Genomic DNA, 19,389 nt, shown 5'->3' on the forward strand with positions numbered 1-19,389 from the left:
GCTCTTAGCATGTATTTCGGCCAATGGAAAAGCTAATTATTGTGAATAAGTGCAAGGGGTGAGAAGGAGAAGTGAGGCTTGACTAGAGCAGGGGTGATAACTGACCAATGCAGGGGTGAGGAGGGTTTAAGAGGAATGGTGACACTTGACTAGTGCAGGGTTGATACTTACATTTAAGTCATTTAGCAGACGCTCTTATCCAGAGCGACTTACAGTTAGTGAGTGCATAAATTGTTTTGTTTTTTCATACTGGCCCCTCGTGGGAATCGAACCCACAACCCTGGCGTTGCAAACGCCATGCTCTACCAACTGAACTACACGGGACCTTGAGGGGTGAGGTCTGAGGAGGAGGGGTGACAGAGTTCCTAATATGTATTCCGTACAACTGTGTACAGTGCTCCGTGCTGATGATCCAGCGGTCGCATGTGATTATGGCTGAGAAAATTATCCTGCTGTACTGCTACCTAATGGTGTTCCGTACATCACAGTGTTACGTACACTTGACCTTATTGTAGCACCAAAAATTGTCAGGTCAACTGTAATATTAATACTATTGTAAAGCACAATTTCTCCCCTTTACAGCAAAATCAACGACGAGACCTCCACGCTGCCCGTCTCTGCATGATTAAAGAAGGCAATGGAGCTTCGCCGGGTCTTTTAAAAAATGGCCTTTACTTCAAGTAAATTGCGGCTGTCACGGCTTTTGAGAGTCATGTTGGCTCGCAGTGACTATTGACTATTGATTGAATTAACTATTGATGAACTCACGATTAATTAACTTTACACTCATTGATAATGTCTTGATAAATAAATAAATACCGTTAAATATATGAGATACACAAGGTAGGGAACTTTATTTTCAGAGGGAATGGATGTGATTCTGTTCAAAGAGAGAGATGAAGGAACATAATGTTACTTTATATAATGTTAATGAACAAAGCATGAGAATGATTAGGGTTAATATTATAACTTCCAATAGCACAAGATAAATAATTTGATAAACTACTTAACGTTAGTAAATTACTGTATAAAGCAACAATATTAATATAAAAAAGAAATATAACAACTAACAACAGTTGTAACCCGAACTCACATCTGTCCTCTTACTCCATCATATACACTGAGTGTACAGGAACACATTACATTTACATTTAGGTCATTTAGCAGACGCTCTTATCCACCTGCTGTTTCCATCAAATATGCAATAACGTTATGTTGGATTACATGGAAATGATATCCACATTTGTGAGTCCATTTCCTTGGCACTATCTTAATAAATGATGTTGCATGAACACAAAAAAAAATACATATTTAATTGTATTTTGACAGGGAATGTCTGGAAAGGGAAAGGCACAACAAGAGCCCCAGAAACGGCGCTGCTACACCTCCGAACAGCTACAGGCTGCTAACGAGGAGTAGAAGGCAGGGAGGATCCTGAGGGAGGTGGCTCGTGCCTCATGTCAGTACCTGTTTACAGGGAAGCCAATGGTCCAAAAACATTCCACATAGTTAATAACTTTTGCAGTATGGTGACATGCTGTAAAAGGTCACCGAACTGAGTGTGCACTTTGGTTTTTTAGGGAGTCCAGTTCATTTTCTTCACCTGAGCACAATCAAGAGCAGAAAGAGAGAAGCAGGAATGTCACGTCTCAATTTGGGTTAGAGAATGTCATTTGCAAACAACTTTAATAGATAGCACACGTGAGAGTTTGGGACGTGCGTTATTGACATGGGTTATTGCACACATGAGATTTCACAATTATTGAACACAGCACTCGTGAATAGGTTGGCACAGCAAAGGTACAGTGAGGGAAAAAAGTATTTGATACCCTGCTGATTTTGTACGTTTGCCCACTGACAAAGACATGATCAGTCTATAATTTTAATGGTAGGTTTATTTGAACAGTGAGAGACAGAATAACAACAAAAAATGAATAACATGTCAAAAATGTTATGAATTGATTTGCATTTTAATGAGGGAAATAAGTATTTGACCCCTCTGCAAAACATGACTTAGTACTTGGTGGCAAAGCCCTTTTTGGCAATCACAGAGGTCAGACGTTTCTTGTAGTTGGCCACCAGGTTTGCACACATCTCAGGAGGGATCTTGTCCCACTCCTCTTTGCAGATCTTCTCCAAGTCATTAAGGTTTCGAGGCTGACGTTTAGCAACTCGAACCTTCAGCTCCCTCCAGAGATTTTCTATGGGATTAAGGTCTGGAGACTGGCTAGGCCACTCCAGGACCTTAATGTGCTTCTTCTTGAGCCACTCCTTTGTTGCCTTGGCCGTGTGTTTTGGGTCATTGTCATGCTGGAATACCCATCCACGACCCATTTTCAATGCCCTGGCTGAGGGAAGGAGGTTCTCACCCAAGATTTGACGGTACATGGCCCCGTCCATCGTCCCTTTGATGCGGTGAAGTTGTCCTGTCCCCTTAGCAGAAAAACACCCCCAAAGCATAATGTTTCCACCTCCATGTTTGACGGTGGGGATGGTGTTCTTGGGGTCATAGGCAGCATTCCTCCTCCTCCAAACACGGCGAGTTGAGTTGATGCCAAAGAGCTCCATTTTGGTCTCATCTGACCACAACACTTTCACCCAGTTCTCCTCTGAATCATTCAGATGTTCATTGGCAAACTTCAGACAGGCCTGTATATGTGCTTTCTTGAGCAGGGGGACCTTGCGGGCACTGCAGGATTTCAGTCCTTCACGGCGTAGTGTGTTACCAATTGTTTTCTTGCAATCATTGCAACTCCACGAGGTGAGATCTTGCATGGAGCCCCAGGGCGAGGGAGATTGACAGTTATTTTGTGTTTCTTCCATTTGCGAATAATCGCACCAACTGTTGTCACCTTCTCACCAAGCTGCTTGGCGATGGTCTTGTAGCCCATTCCAGCCTTGTGTAGGTCTACAATCTTGTCCCTGACATCCTTGGAGAGCTCTTTGGTCTTGGCCATGATGGAGAGTTTGGAATCTGATTGATTGATTGCTTCTGTGGACAGGTGTATTTTATACAGGTAACAAGCTGAGATTAGGAGCACTCCCTTTAAGAGTGTGCTCCTAATCTCAGCTCGTTACCTGTATAAAAGACACCTGGGAGCCAGAAATCTTTCTGATTGAGAGGGGGTCAAATACTTATTTTCCTCATTAAAATGCTAACAAATTTATAAAATTTTAGCGTTTTTCTGGATTTTTTTGTTGTTATTCTGTCTCTCACTGTTCAAATAAACCTACCATTAAAATTATAGACTGATAATTTCTTTGTCAGTGGGCAAACGTACAAAATCAGCAGGGGATCAAATACTTTTTTCCCTCACTGTATTTCAAAACATGTGAACGCAGCAAACGTGAGAGCAAAAAACTGCTATTAGCACGCTACTCATTAAAAAATATATATATATATATATTAGCCATAATAATACTAATGCTCATTTAAACGAAGATAATTAATAATTTCCATCTACATCATTTAGTAGACACTCTTATCCAGAGCAACTTACATATTGGTCCCCCGTGGGAATCAAACTCACAACCCTGCCGTTGAAAGCGCCATGCTTTACCAACTGAGCCACACGGGACCATAATAAAGAAGGTTTCTTACAAGTGTATGGTTAAGCATGTTTTTAATCTGCGAGAGACGCGCTACCCCTGGTGGAAAGCGAATGTATGGCACACAATGAGTTGCATAATGCATGCTGTACGTTATGTCGTGACACGTCACGATGTAACGTAAAGCGTCAGAGGGGTCAGTGTTTTCATATTTTCTCGAATACTATTGGTCCATTACCATGTCAATCAACGCTTGAATAGAAACGTTGCTAACACCCCGGATTTTGATGCTAACACAGTCGCTACAGTCCCATTAGTTTTCATTGCAGCCTCGTTTGAATGCCGCGGCTACGCACATTGTGTACAGAACACCGTTAGGTAGCAGTAGCCTACTAAAAATCTCAAAAGTTGTAGACTTTATTCTCAAAATTAAATTTTGATTTTATTCTGGAAATATTGCGACTATTCACCTAATTTAATTTGGACTTTATTCTCTAAATTTCAACTCTCTCAAAGTATTTCGAAGTACTATCCATGCAAAAAAGAAAACACGCATCACCGTTTATTTTTTCCCTTCACTTGGCCCTAATACTCTTCTGTAATACAGTGATTCTGTGCAAAATAACCCGTAAATAACATTTAACCATCTCTATTAATTCTGTTTTATTGATAACAATATCTAAGTTATATATTTTTTGCATGCAAGGCAAACTAACTGACTCATAGGACTGTTCTTACACATCCTCAATATGATGTCTTAAGAGAGCCTAAGGGCTACAATTCATATCACCTTGGACTATAAGATACAGTGTCTGTCTAACCTCCATTTGAAATCATAGACAAAGATATCACAGCCTAATGCCCTGGTGTAGCTCTCTGTGTCTTGGCATTAAAGCTGAGTAGTTCTGAGTCACATCTCAGGCCAACTTCCAGATAAGCTGGAAGTTAGAGAGGCAGTAGCCAAGAGGAGGCTTACAGTATGTTGCTGACTCGCTGTCTCTCCACTGCTGGCAGGCACTCTCAGGCTTTAATCTGTGAATCCTTGTGCAGTCATCTATCCATCCAACTGGCATCACAAGCAGCCCACTACTGTGTTTTGCCTCGTGGCTTTCACACTTTGCTTCACAGTTTTCCATCACAGTTTTCACGTTCCCGGCCGGTGGAAATGGACGGGTTAGTGATGGAAGTTCTGAATGGCAGGGAACACTCAGATAACAGCAAACCAGCGAGGTCTCCTATTTTGACAACCGAGGTCCATGTCTTCTCCTTATGTTTTGACAAGCTAGGTTGTGGTCTGTTTCATGCAGTATGTTTTCCTTGGTGTGAAAGCTGTTTTGGTCGTGGTGTGTCATGCTGTGCAGGTTTAAGTAAACAACGTGAGTTAGGAAGAGAGGACTGGACGTTCTTTGGCAGTGTTTTTGTTATCTCTATGTAGATTCACGGGTGATGAATGTGTCTGTCTGCCACGTCAAGCTGGAGCTTTTCTTCTCAGGGGAAGTGAGAATGTTCCAGTGACTCATATTTCACGTACAAATGTGCACCATATGTGGATGTGAAGGAGTCTCAGTCATCAGAGATATTTGACCTGTTTTGACCTTTGACCTGGGGGGGGGGGGGCATGGGCAAGTTGCAGCGGAGGGTGCAGAGCTGGTGGCCGGGGTAGTGGTAGCCAGGTGGAAAGCATGGCCAGCCGTAGCAAAATGCCTGTTGAAATTCTCGATAATTGTAGATTTATCGGTGGTGACAGTGTTTCCTAGCTTCAGTGCAGTGGGCAGTTGGGAGGAGGTGCTCTTATTTTCCATGGACTTTACAGTGTCCCAAAACTTTTTGGAGTTAGTGCTACAGGATGCAAATTTCTGTTTGAAAAAGCTAGCCTTTGCTTTCCTATCTGATTGTGTATATTGGTTCCTGACTTCCCTGAAAAGTTGCATATCGCGGGGGCTGTTCGATGCTAATGCAGTACGCCACAGGATGTTTTTGTGCTGGTCAAGGGCAGTCAAGTCTGAGGAGAACCAGGGGCTATATCTGTTCTTAGTTCAGAATTTTTTGAATGGGGCATGCTTATTTAAGATTGAGAGAAAAGCACAACAAGGCATCCTCTACTGACGGAATGAGGTCAATATCCATCCAGGATACCCGGGCCAGGTCATTTAGAAAAGCCTGCTCGCTAAAGTGTTTTAGGGAGCGTTTGACAGTGATGAGGGGTGGTCGTTTGACCACGAACCCATTACGGACGCAGGCAATAAGGCAGTGATCGCTGAGATCCTGGTTGAAGACAGCAGAGGTGTATTTAGAGGGTAAATTTGTCAGGATGATATCTATGAGGGTGCCCATGTTTACAGATTTAAGGTTGTACCTGGTAGGTTCATTGATAATTTGTGTGAGATTGAGGGCATGTAGTTTAGATTGTAGGTTGGCCGGGGTGTTAAGCATATACAGTGGGGAGAACAAGTATTTGATACACTGCTGATTTTGCAGGTTTTCCTACTTACAAAGCATGTAGAGGTCTGTAATTTATCATAGGTACACTTCAACTGTGAGAGACAGAATCTAAAACAAAAATCCAGAAAATCACATTGTATGATTTTTAAGTAATTAATTAGCATTTTATTGCATGACATCAGTATTTGATCACCTACCAACCAGTAAGAATTCCGGCTCTCACAGACCTGTTAGTTTTTCTTTAAGAAGCCCTCCTGTTCTCCACTCATTACCTGTAATAACTGCACCTGTTTGAACTTGTTACCTGTATAAAAGACACTTGTCCACACACTCAATCAAACAGACTCCAACCTCTCCACAATGGCCAAGACCAGAGAGCTGTGTAAGGACATCAGGGATAAAATAGTAGACCTGCACAAGGCTGGGATGGCCTACAGGACAATAGGCAAGCAGCTTGATGAGAAGGTAACAACTGTTGGCGCAATTATGAGAAAATGGAAGAAGTTCAAGATGACGGTCAATCACCCTCGGTCTGGGGCTCCATGCAAGATCTCACCTCGTGGGGCATCAATGATCATGAGGAAGGTGAGGGATCAGCCCAGAACTACACGGCAGGACCTGGTCAATGACCTGAAGAGAGCTGGGACCACAGTCTCAAAGAAAACAATTAGTAACACACTACGCCATCATGGATTAAAATCCTGCAGCGCACGCAAGGTCCCCCTGCTCAAGCCAGCGCATGTCCAGGCCCGTCTGAAGCTTGCCAATGACCATCTGGATGATCCAGAGGAGGAATGGGAGAAGGTCATGTGGTCTGATGAGACAAAAATAGAACTTTTTGGTCTAAAATCCATTCGCCGTGTTTGGAAGAAGAAGAAGGATGAGTACAACCCCAAGAACACCATCCCAACCGTGAAGCATGGAGGTGGAAACATCATTCTTTGGGGATGCTTTTCTGCAAAGGGGACAGGACGACTGCACCGTATTGAGGGGAGGATGGATGGGGCCATGTATCGCGAGATCTTGGCCAACAACCTCCTTCCCTTAGTAAGAGCATTGAAGATGGGTCGTGGCTGGGTCTTCCAGCATGACAACGACCCGAAACACACAGCCAGGGCAACTAAGGAGTGGCTCCGTAAGAAGCATCTCAAGGTCCTGGAGTGGCCTAGCCAGTCTCCAGACCTGAACCCAATAGAAAATCTTTGGAGGGAGCTGAAAGTCCGTATTGCCCAGTGACAGCCCCGAAACCTGAAGGATCTGGAGAAGGTCTGTATGGAGGAGTGGGCCAAAATCCCTGCTGCAGTGTGTGCAAACCTGGTCAAGACCTACAGGAAACGTATGATCTCTGTAATTTCAAACAAAGGTTTCTGTACCAAATATTAAGTTCTGCTTTTCTGATGTATCAAATACTTATGTCATCCAATAAAATGCAAATTAATTACTTAAAAGTCATACAATGTGATTTTCTGGATTTTTGTTTTAGATTCCGTCTCTCACAGTTGAAGTGTACCTATGGTAAAAATTACAGACCTCTACATGCTTTGTAAGTAGGAAAACCTGCAAAATCGCCAGTGTATCAAATACTTGTTCTCCCCACTGTACCAGTTTAGGTCACCAAGCAGTATGAACTCTGAGGATAGATGGGGGGCAATCAGTTCACATATGGTGTCCAGGGCACAGCTCGGGGCTGAGGGGGGTCTGTAGCAAGCGGCAACAGTGAGAGACTTATTTCTGGAAAGGTGGATTTTTAGAAGTAGGAGCTCAAACTGTTTGGGCACAGACCTGGATAGTACGATAGAGCTCTGCAGGCTATCTCTACAGTAGATTGCAACCCCACCCCCTTTGGCAGTTTTATCGAGATGGAAAATGTTGTAGTTGGGGATGGACATTCATGAATTTATGGTGGCCTTCCTAATGCAGGATTCAGACACTGCTAGAACATCAGGGTTGGCGGAGTGTGCTAACGCAGTGAATAACTCAAACTTAGGGAGCGGGCCGGGGCTAGCAGATGGATCTTCGTGGTCGACGTCGTAACGGGAAGCCTGTTGAAACCACATCAGACGATTTCGTCGGCAGACCAGTCGTGTTGGATCGGCTGGGCTCCGTGTCAACACTAGGAGGTCCCGTCCGGTTGACAGAGAGGTAGATAGCCGGGAGATGGGCCTGGCTCGAGGCTTGTGGAGCAATAACATCTCAGTCTTTTGTTATCTGCCTTTGTGTTGCCATCATACCATTTAGAAAAATGGAATCAATATGGCTGTCTGTGAAAGAACAGGGGAGTCCTTTGGGGGATTGAAAAGAGAGTGAAAGCAATACCAGGTTTTGTCATCAGATGAATTTAGACTGAATTTCATTGTTCTGCTCCTTGTAGTGCTTTGAGTAAAAGATGCACGATGGCATGGATGATGTCATTGTTTGGCCTCTAGGATGATGACCATGATGACATAATGTGTGTGTTCAACCTGTTTATTTAAAAAATCCTGTATATTTCTTGTTTATGTGGAAAGAGATATGATATTGAATCGATCATTAAGAACCTGTATTTATATTGGTTTATTTGTTTATTTTGGTTTAGTGAAGATCAAAGAAAGGTTATTTCACTCATTGGCGATTGGCCAGTTGTTTGTTAGGTTATTGTTTTGGGGTTGGGCGGATGATTTGAACATTTTAATCAGTTGTTGATTATAGATTACATGGCAACGAAAGTAATTAGTAACATAATACATTGGATTACTCTATTATTACTCTTAAATTAGTAATAATAATAATCTGATTACATTTGGATTACTTCCATTTCTATCACCCGTATTTTTTAAATGAAAAACGTGCCACTAATATTCAATAGAGTAACAAAGAAACACAATATCAAGTCATCTAAAGCTCTTTCAATGTTTCAGTTTTTTCTATTAATATTCAACAGTTAACATACAGATGTATGATCTTAATTTGATCACACTTTTGTTGCTGAGAATTTTCCTGCACAGCAGGAAATGCAAACTTGTAGTGTATTCAAGGTTTAAAAAGGCTTCTAAAGTTTGTAATTTCCACTTTAAAATGTCAGTCTTGATTTGCCCTAACAAGAAATGTTTCAACCCCTACAGAAAATGTCCATTAATTATAATTCACATAATATTTCACATTTCATGTTGCTGCAGGATTATTTTCCTGCTGTAGCAAACTGGCTCAAATTAAGATCCTAAATATGTATGTGTTAACAGTGGGTTTACATTAAATACACAGAAATGTAAAAAAAATAATAATAATAAAAAAAAACATGAATATATTGATGCACAATTTTTTTTCCCACTGTTACAGACAGAGGTGGTATCAGCTCTACCTGTGTTTTTCCACAGTTAGAGTGGATTTACTTCTAGCCAACTCGGGCTACGTAAGTACCGTTGCTTAAACACTACCAGTCAAAAGTTTGGACACACCTACTCATTCAAGGGTTTTTCTTTATTTTTACTATGTTTTACATTGTAGAACATTAGTGAAGACATCAATGCCATGAAATAACACATATGGAATCATGTAGTAACCAGAAAAGTGTTAAACAAATCAAAATATATTTTATATTTGAGATTCTTCAAATAGCCACCCTTTGCCTTGATGACAGTTTTGCACACTCTTGGCATTCTCTCAACCAGCTTCACCTGGAATGCTTTTCCAACAGTCTTGAAGGAGTTCCCACATATGCTAAGCACTTGTTGGCTGCTTTTCCTTCACTTTGTGGTCCGACTCATCCCAAACCATCTCAATTGGGTTGAGGTCGGGGGATTGTGGAGGCCAGGTCATCTGATGCAGCACTCCAACACTCTCCTTCTTGGTAAAATACCCCTTACACAGCCTGGAGGTGTGTTGGGTCATTGTCCTGTTGAGAAACAATTGATAGTCCCACTAAGCCCAAACTAGATGGGATGGCGTATCGCTGTAGAATGCTGTGGTAGCCATGCTGGTTAAGTGTGCCTTGAATTCTAAATAAATCACAGACAGTGTCACCAGCAAAGCACCCCCACACCATAACACCTCCTCCATGCTTTACGGTGAGAAATACACATGCGGAGATCATCCGTTCACCCACACCACGTCTCACAAAGACACGGCGGTTGGAACCAAAAATCTCACACTTGGACCCCAGACCAAAGGACACATTTCCACCGGTCTAATGTCCATTGCTCGTGTTTCTTGGCCCAAGCAGGTCTCTTCTTATTGGTGTCCTTTAGTAGTGGTTTCTTTGCAGCAATTCGACTATGAAGGCCTGATTCACACAGTCCCCTCTGAACAGTTGATGTTGAGATGTGTCTGTTACTTGAACTCTGGGCTGTAATTTCTGAGGCTGGTAACTCTAATGAACTTATCCTCTGCAGCAGAGGTAACTCTGTGTCTTCCATTCCTGTGGCGGTTCTCATGAGAGATTGCACTTGAAGAAACGTTCAAAGTTCTTGACATTTTCCGTGTTGACTGACCTTCATGTCTTAAAGTAATGATGGACTGTTGTTTCTCTTTGCTTATTTGAGCTGTCCTTGCCATAATATGGACTTGAACTTTTACCAAATAGGGCTATCTTCTGTATACACCCCCTACCTTGTCACAACACAACTGATTGGCTCAAACGCATTAAGAAGGAAAGAAATTCCACAAATTAACTTTTAAGAAGGCCCACCTGTTAATTGAAATGCATTCCAGGTGACTACCTCATGAAGCTGGTTGAGAGAATGCCAAGAGTGTGCAAAGCTGTCATGAAGACAAAGGGTGGCTATTTGAAGAATCTCAAATATAAAATATATTTTGATTTGTTTAACACTTTTTTGGTAACTACATGATTTCATGTGTTATTTCATAGTTTTGATGTCTTCACTATTATTGTACAATGTAGAAAATAGTAAAAATAAAGAAAAACCCTGGAATGAGTAGGTGTGTCCAAACCTTTGACTGGTACTGTATGTGCATTTGAGTTCGGAGCACGCCAGATGCATGTTGGATGTGGTTGGGTCAGATTCTCCCGGAGAATCTGGTTTTCTCGTCGGTTCGGCCTCCTTTGACACTAGCGAATCACATGCCAATCATTAGTGGGGCATTCCCAAAGTATATTGTTGGTGCTGCTTGGGGACAGACAGCGTATCTCCGTATGAAGCGCTGTGCACAGTGCATTTATCTCATCAGCTGGTAATTGTTTTCTTATGACAGGTAAATTTGCTGCAGTATAGGTAGCCTATAGCCTACTGCATGCCATGATGATGATTGGAAAGTTGTATATACAGTGGGGAAAAAAGTATTTAGTCAGCCACCAATTGTGCAAGTTCTCCCACTTAAAAAGATGAGAGAGGCCTGTAATTTTCATCATAGGTACACGTCAACTATGACAGACAAATTGAGAAAAAAAATCCAGAAAATCACATTGTAGGATTTTTAATGAATTTATTTGCAAATTATGGTGGAAAATAAGTATTTGGTCACCTACAAACAAGCAAGATTTCTGGCTCTCACAGACCTGTAACTTCTTCTTTAAGAGGCTCCTCTGTCCTCCACTCGTTACCTGTTTTAATGGCACCTGTTTGAACTTGTCATCAGTATAAAAGACACCTGTCCACAACCTCAAACAGTCACACTCCAAACTCCACTATAGCCAAGACCAAAGAGCTGTCAAAGGACACCAGAAACAAAATTGTAGACCTGCACCAGGCTGGGAAGACTGAATCTGCAATAGGTAAGCAGCTTGGTTTGAAGAAATCAACTGTGGGAGCAATTATTAGGAAATGGAAGACATACAAGACCACTGATAATCTCCCTCGATCTGGGGCTCCACGCAAGATCTCACCCTGTGGGGTCAAAATGATCACAAGAACGGTGAGCAAAAATCCCAGAACCACACGGGGGGACCTAGTGAATGACCTGCAGAGAGCTGGGACCAAAGTAACAAAGCCTACCATCAGTACCACACTACACCGCCAGGGACTCAAATCCTGCAGTGCCAGACGTGTCCCCCTGCTTAAGCCAGTACATGTCCAGGCCCGTCTGAAGTTTGCTAGAGTGCATTTGGATGATCCAGAAGAGGATTGGGAGAATGTCATATGGTCAGATGAAACCAAAATATAACTTTTTGGTAAAAACTAAACTCGTCGTGTTTGGAGGACAAAGAATGCTGAGTTGCATCCAAAGAACACCATACCTACTGTGAAGCATGGGGGTGGAAACATCATGCTTTGGGGCTGTTTTTCTGCAATGGGACCAGGACGACTGATCCGTGTAAAGGAAAGAATGAATGGGGCCATGTATCGTGAGATTTTGAGTGAAAACCTCCTTCCATCAGCAAGGGCATTGAAGATGAAACGTGGCTGGGTCTTTCAGCATGACAATGATCCCAAACACACTGCCCGGGCAACGAAGGAGTGGCTTCGTAAGAAGCATGTGACACTCTGGCTCCGGGACTTTTGTATTTGAGCCAGGGTGTATTTTGTTATGTTTGGTTGGGTGTTTCTAAGTGTTGTATTTCTAGGTTTGGTCAATGACTCCCAATCGGAGGTAACGAGTGTCAGCTGTCGGCTCGTTATCTCTGATTGGGAGCCATATTTATTTCTGTATGTTTTCCTGTGGGGTTTTTGTTCCAGGTTCAGTCATAGTCACTGTAGGACTTCACTATCGTCATTTGTTTGTTGTTTTCGTGGTTGCGTTTATTTGAATAAAGTCATCATGTTCACTCCACGCGCTGCGTATTGGTCCGTTTCCTCAGACGATCGTGACAGAAAAACCCACCAAAGAAAGACCAAGCAGCGTGTCCAGGAGCAAGGAGACTGGACATGGGAGGAGGCAACGGGCAAGGAGATAGAGAGGCTGGCGATGGCCCAGGTGGGCACATCGTGGTCCTGGGAGGACATGCTCGGAGGCAAGGGACCTTGGGGAAGGATCAAGGCCCTGGCGAGAGAGGAGCAACGGCGGCAGCAGGGCCATCGTCGGAGGGTCGTGAGTCAACCCCAGAAAATTTTTAGGGGGGGGGCACACGGCATGGACGACGGGGCTGACGGAGGAGAAAAGGGGGAGTATCCAGGAGGCCACCAGGCCAGGGGTACACCGCCCTGTATGTCCTGTGCGGATGCCTCACACAGAGTGTGTGAGGGTAGGCATTCAGCCAGGACGGGTGGTGTCCGCTGTTCGCTCCAGGCCTCCTATCCGTCTCCACAGCCCGGTCCGGCCTGTTCCTGCCACCCGCACCAAGTCTACGGTGTGCGTCGCCAGCCCGGTCCGGCCTGTTCCTGCCACCCGCACCAAGTCTACGGTGTGCGTCGCCAGCCCGGTCCGGCCTGTTCCTGCCACCCGCACCAAGTCTACGGTGCGCGTCGCCAGCCCGGTCCGGCCTGTTCCTGCCACCCGCACCAAGTCTACGGTGCGCGTCGCCAGCCCGGTCCGGCCTGTTCCTGCCACCCGCACCAAGTCTACGGTGCGCGTCGCCAGCCCGGTCCGGCCTGTTCTTGCCACCCGCACCAAGTCTACGGTGCGCGTCGCCCGGCCAGAGTCTGCCGTCTGCCCAACGGCGCCTGAACTGCCCGTCTGCCCAACGGCGCCTGAACTGCCCGTCTGCCCAACGGCGCCTGAACTGCCCGTCTGCCCAGCGGCGCCTGAACTGCCCGTCTGCCCAACGGCGCCTGAACTGCCCGTCTGCCCAACGGCGCTTGAACTGCCCGTCTGCCCAACGGCGCCTGAACTGCCTGTCTGCCCAACGCCGTCTGAACTGTCCGTCTGCCAAGCGCTGCATAAGCCGCCCGTCTGCCATGAGCCGTCAGAGCCGTCCGCCAGACCGGAGCTGCTAAAGCCTTCCGCCAGACAGGATCAGCCAGAGCCTTCTGCCAGACAGGATCAGCCAGAGCCTTCCGCCAGACAGGATCAGCCAGAGCCTTCCGCCAGACAGGATCAGCCAGAGCCTTCCGCCAGACAGGATCAGCCAGAGCCTTCCGCCAGACAGGATCAGCCAGAGCCTTCCGCCAGACCGGATCAGCCAGAGCCTTCCGCCAGACAGGATCAGCCAGAGCCTTCGGCCAGACAGGATCAGCCAGATCCGTCAGCCTGCCATGAGCAGCCAGATTCGTCAGCCAGCCATGAGCAGCCAGATCCGTCGGCCAGCCATGAGCAGCCAGATCCGTCGGCCAGCCATGAGCAGCCAGATCCGTCGGCCAGCCATGAGCAGCCAGATCCGTCAGCCAGCCATGAGCAGCCAGATCCGTCAGCCAGCCATGAGCAGCCAGATCCGTCGGCCAGCCATGAGCAGCCAGATCCGTCGGCCAGCCATGAGCAGCCAGATCCGTCGGCCAGCCATGAGCAGCCAGATCCGTCAGCCAGCCATGAGCAGCCAGATCCGTCAGCCAGCCATGAGCAGCCAGATCCTTCAGCCAGCCATGAGCCGTTCAGCCAGGATCCGCCAGAGCCGTCCAGCCAGGATCCGCCAGAGCCAGCCAGCCAGGATCCGCCATTGAGTCAGGTGCTGCCCCTTATCCTGGTGCTGCCCCTTAGTCCGGTACTGCCCCTTAGTCCGGTGCTGCCCCTTAGTCTGGTGCTGCCCCTTAGTCCGGTGCTGCCCCTTAGTCCGGTGCTGCCTCTTAGTCCGGTGCTGCCCCTTAAACCGGTGGGGGTCATGTGGAGGAGGCTAGGAAGCGGGTGGTGACTAAGGTGGGGTGGGGACCACGACCAGGGCCAGAACCGCCACCGTGGACAGACGCCCACCCAGACCCTCCCCTAGACTGTATGCTGGTGCGCCCGGAGTTCGCACCTTTAGGGGGGGGTACTGTGACACTCTGGCTCCGGGACTTTTGTATTTGAGCCAGGGTGTATTTTGTTATGTTTGGTTGGGTGTTTCTAAGTGTTGTATTTCTAGGTTTGGTCAATGACTCCCAATCGGAGGTAACGAGTGTCAGCTGTCGGCTCGTTATCTCTGATTGGGAGCCATATTTATTTCTGTATGTTTTCCTGTGGGGTTTTTGTTCCAGGTTCAGTCATAGTCACTGTAGGACTTCACTATCGTCATTTGTTTGTTGTTTTCGTGGTTGCGTTTATTGGAATAAAGTCATCATGTTCACTCCACGCGCTGCGTATTGGTCCGTTTCCTCAGACGATCGTGACAAAGCATTTCAAGGTCCTGGAGTGGCCTAGCCAGTCTCCAGATCTCAACACCATAGAAAATCTTTGGAGGGAGTTGAAAGTCTGTGTTGCCCAGCGACAGCCCCAAAACATCACTGCTCTAGAGGAGATCTGCATGGAGGAATGGGCCAAAATACCAGCAACAGTGTGTGAAAACCTTGTGAAGACTTACAGAAAACGTTTGACCTGTGTCATTGCCAACAAAGCGTATATAACAAAGTATTGAGAAACTTTTGTTATTGACCAAATACTTATTTTCCACCATAATTTGCAAATAAATTCATTAAAAATCCTACAATTTGATTTTCTGGATTTTCTTTCCTCATTTTGTCTGTCATAGTTGATGTGTACCTATGATGAAAATTACAGGACTCTCTCATCTTTTTAAGTGGGAGAACTTGCACAATTGGTGGCTGACTAAATACTTTTTTCCCCCACTGTACAGTATACCACGTCTGATTATCGTAGATATTTTGGGGGGTTTGGGAGAGGACACAATATTGTTGTTCTCATGGCATTCCAAAACACTGAGAATGGATCTCTGTATGCATCAGTCCACTGTTTGTAGACGATTGAACTTTAGATGTAGTAAGTTTCTTTATCATCAGTCTGTCTGATCGCACTAGCATAACCGGCTGTGACCTTTTCAGACGCAGAATGTAGGCCATATCAGCTTTTTCAGTCATGCACGATTACACATCAGCTCTGTCGCTCTGTTGTCAACTCCGATGTCTCCCCTTGCAACACCAAGATGCCTGTCTGATTTCACCCTTATGTGTCGACGTCCTTTAGTGTCACTATGGAATACAGTGTTAATGCATAACATCCCACTCCCACCTTCTAAAATGGTAACACTCCATTGTCACTGAAAGTAGCCCAATGGTTATGGTTACCATTTTTGGTATACAGTATATACATACCTTATTTTTCAACCTGTAAGAACATCTTTGCACAGTTGGAAAAGGATGTCACAAACTATATATTTTTCAAGTATACACAATTTGGGTGCGTCTGAAATGACATAAATACCAGGTGCCAAGAAACAAACGAGCAAAAAGAAAGACAACCTCACATCAACCTCAGTTGCAGTTTTTCTATATTTTCTCTTACTATGCAAGGTATTTTGGACGTGATAATTACTAAGATGTTGCAGTTGTTCATCATGCTCCTTTGTCTTGTCAGGTGGGGGGCACTAAGACAGGAGTGGTGCGCTACGTGGGGGAGACTGACTTTGCCAAGGGCGAGTGGTGCGGCGTGGAGTTGGACGAGCCCCTGGGGAAGAATGACGGTGCAGTGGCTGGAACCAGGTATACACTGCCTGTCTGTCATCTCTCTCTCTCTCTCTCTCTTTCTCTCTCTCTCTCTCTCTGCCTCTGTGTTTATGTCTCTTTCTCTATGTCTCTGTCTGTCTCTCTGTGTGTGTCTCTCTCTCTCCCCCTCTCCTTCTGTATGTTTCTCCATTTCCCTCTCCTACTTGATCTAACTCCCTCGCATATGTGCGCTCTCTCTTTCTCTTGCTGGATCTCTGTTGCATGCTCTCTCTGTATTCTTCCTCTATTCCCGCTTTCTCATTCTCTTTCATTCTTTATTTCAATGTTTCTGTCTCTCACTGTCTCTTTCTCGCTCTCCTACACACACGCTCGCATGCACACACACAACCCCCCCCACCCCCCCCACCCCACCCCACACAGACCTGTCTGGCAGATCTAGCTGTAGGCCTAGTAGTGGCTTTAAAACATCTATCATGTGTGGTTTAGTGTCAGACAAGACAGCATCATTCTCTTTTTAGCTGCAATTCCACTATATGGTAAACGATTAGAGCTAGGCATTCCCCTCTGTAACACAATATTCAACTGAATTATTTCCAAAATTGTGGAAACATAAATAGCTGTGCAAACAGAATATGACTTCACTCTCCAGAATATGACTTCACTCTTCTACCTACAAAATGAATCCCAAAATCTCACATTTTGTTTTGAGATGGAAAGTAGCTGTGCTAACATATACTATCGGCAACATACTCTAGTTTCCTCCACTTTCATATTTGATTTATTGAAATATGCTTTTGAAAGGTTTTGTCACGATCGTCGGATACAGAGGACCAAGGCGCAGCGTGGAAGGTGAACATATTTATTAAATAATGATTACACGAACAAAAACAACAAATCGATACGTGACGTCCAAAGGTGCAAAACACAAACCTACACAGGAACAAGATCCCACAAACACTGTGGGAAAACTGGCTGCTTAAGTATGGTTCCCAATCAGAGACAACAAGCAACAGCAGATACACGTTGCCTCTGATTGAGAACCACACTGGCCAACATAGAACTACAAAACTAGAACGAAAAACAAATGAAAACTCACACCCTGGCTCAACATACTAGAGTCCCCAGAGCCAGGGCGTGACAGTACCCCCCCCCCAAAGGCGCGGACTCCGGCCGCGCCAACCAAACACCACAGGGGAGGGACCGAGTGGGCACTCCGCCTTGGCGGCGGATCCGGCTCCGGGCATGATTCCCACTCCCTCTCCAACCCCCCAAAGTACCCCTGGTCCGGTCTGACCCTGCTGGCCGGAGCTGGACTGAACACCGGTAGAGCGGATTGCTCTAGCTCCGGCGTGGAGCAGGTGACCGGTGCCGGACCAGGCACCGGTGGAACAGGCACGGGCTGTGCCGGACTGACGACGCACACCACTGGCTTGGTGTGGGGAGCAGGAACAGGCCGAACCGGGCTGACGATGCGCACCATAGGCTTGGTGCGTGGAGCAGGAACAGGCCGGGCCGGGCTGACGATGCGCACCATAGGCTTGGTGCGTGGAGCAGGAACAGGCCGGGCCGGGCTGACGACGCGCACCACAGGCTCGATGCGAGGAACAGGAACAGGCCGGACCGTACTGGGGACACACACCACTGGCCCTACGCAGGGATCAGGAACGGGCCGGACCGGACTGGTAACACACCCCAGTACCTCTCGCCGTGCCTCTACACTTTCCCTCTCCTCTGTGACCAGTGGCCCCCTTAACCTGGCGGCCTCCTCTGCAAACCCGCTGGACCGCTCTATCGCGGCCTCCTGCTGCCCCGTTGTCCACGGCGTGAGCCACCCCCTAAACATTTTCTGGGGGTCTCTCCTCCCCTGGGCCAGGCCCAGTCGAGGTTGATGTCCTTTAGCGATACCTCTGGCGCTGGCTCCTGGACACGCTGCTTGGTCCAGTGTTGGTGGGATCTTCTGTCACGATCGTCGGATACAGAGGACCAAGGCGCAGCGTGGAAGGTGAACATATTTATTAAATAATGATTACACTAACAAAAACAACAAATAGATACGTGACGTCCAAAGGTGCAAAACACAAACCTACACAGGAACAAGATCCCACAAACACTGTGGGAAAACTGGCTGCTTAAGTATGGTTCCCAATCAGAGACAACAAGCAACAGCTGATACACGTTGCCTCTGATTGAGAACCACACTGGCCAAAACTAGAACGAAAAACAAATGAAAACTCACACCCTGGCTCAACATACTAGAGTCCCCAGAGCCAGGGCGTGACAGGTTTATTTCACCACTCTGAATGTTATTTCAACCCACCTAACCAAAAGCATGTTTTCCACCTCTTAAAGTGATTGATTTATATTAAAATACCTTTTGATGTGAAGGAATGCTCGACAGCAACTAGCCATTACTTGCATCACATTTTATAGTACTATATTATTAATGACATAATACATACTAGAAAATTTATATAACTTTTCCACCATGCCACTAAGATGAATGTAATATAATGTTTCCCAATAGTCTTGAATGGCCAGTCTTAGTTCCTCATTGTCACCTTTCTCTCATAACCTCTGATATGAAAGGACTTGATTCCACTTGACATGATGGAACCTAGTAGTGGGCACCAATATCGATCATTCGATATTATATCGATATCGTTTTGATATCGATCTGAGCAAGGCATATCTTGATACCGGTTCATCCTTCCGGTTTACCTACCCTTTCCTAAAAGAGAGGAAAAAAGCAAACATGACTGTAACTGCATGCACAAAACCCTCTCAACTTAGCATAATTACATACTCAGTTACATAGGCAATACATTGAGACAACAGGAAATTCACCATGTATTTACGTCGCCGAGACATAGCATGGGAATCTTTTTCTAAGAGGGCCTCGGTCTAAAATAAAAAAATTGCTGTGAAACTCTCTCTAGCCGCTCCTTTGCAGACATTGGGATGCATGGGCATGATGTCCGATGTCAATTACTCAGTAATTATC

At 45.7% G+C, this 19,389-nt stretch overlaps 1 protein-coding gene across 1 annotated transcript in view; it reads left to right on the forward strand.

The window, feature by feature from the left end:
- Nucleotides 1-19,389, forward strand: part of LOC311135843 (CAP-Gly domain-containing linker protein 2-like) — a gene marked incomplete at its 3' end in the record, with an annotated part of 100,003 nt that overhangs the window by 35,788 nt on the left and 44,826 nt on the right. The window contains exon 3 of the mRNA XM_084169873.1: nt 16,300-16,424. Coding sequence (XP_084025999.1) covers nt 16,300-16,424 — 125 coding nt within the window. The remainder of the gene's footprint in view (nt 1-16,299; nt 16,425-19,389) is intronic.

Source organism: Coregonus lavaretus, assembly GCF_964263955.1.
Source record: "Coregonus lavaretus genome assembly, chromosome: 10".
Classification (NCBI taxonomy): Eukaryota; Metazoa; Chordata; class Actinopteri; order Salmoniformes; family Salmonidae; genus Coregonus; species Coregonus lavaretus.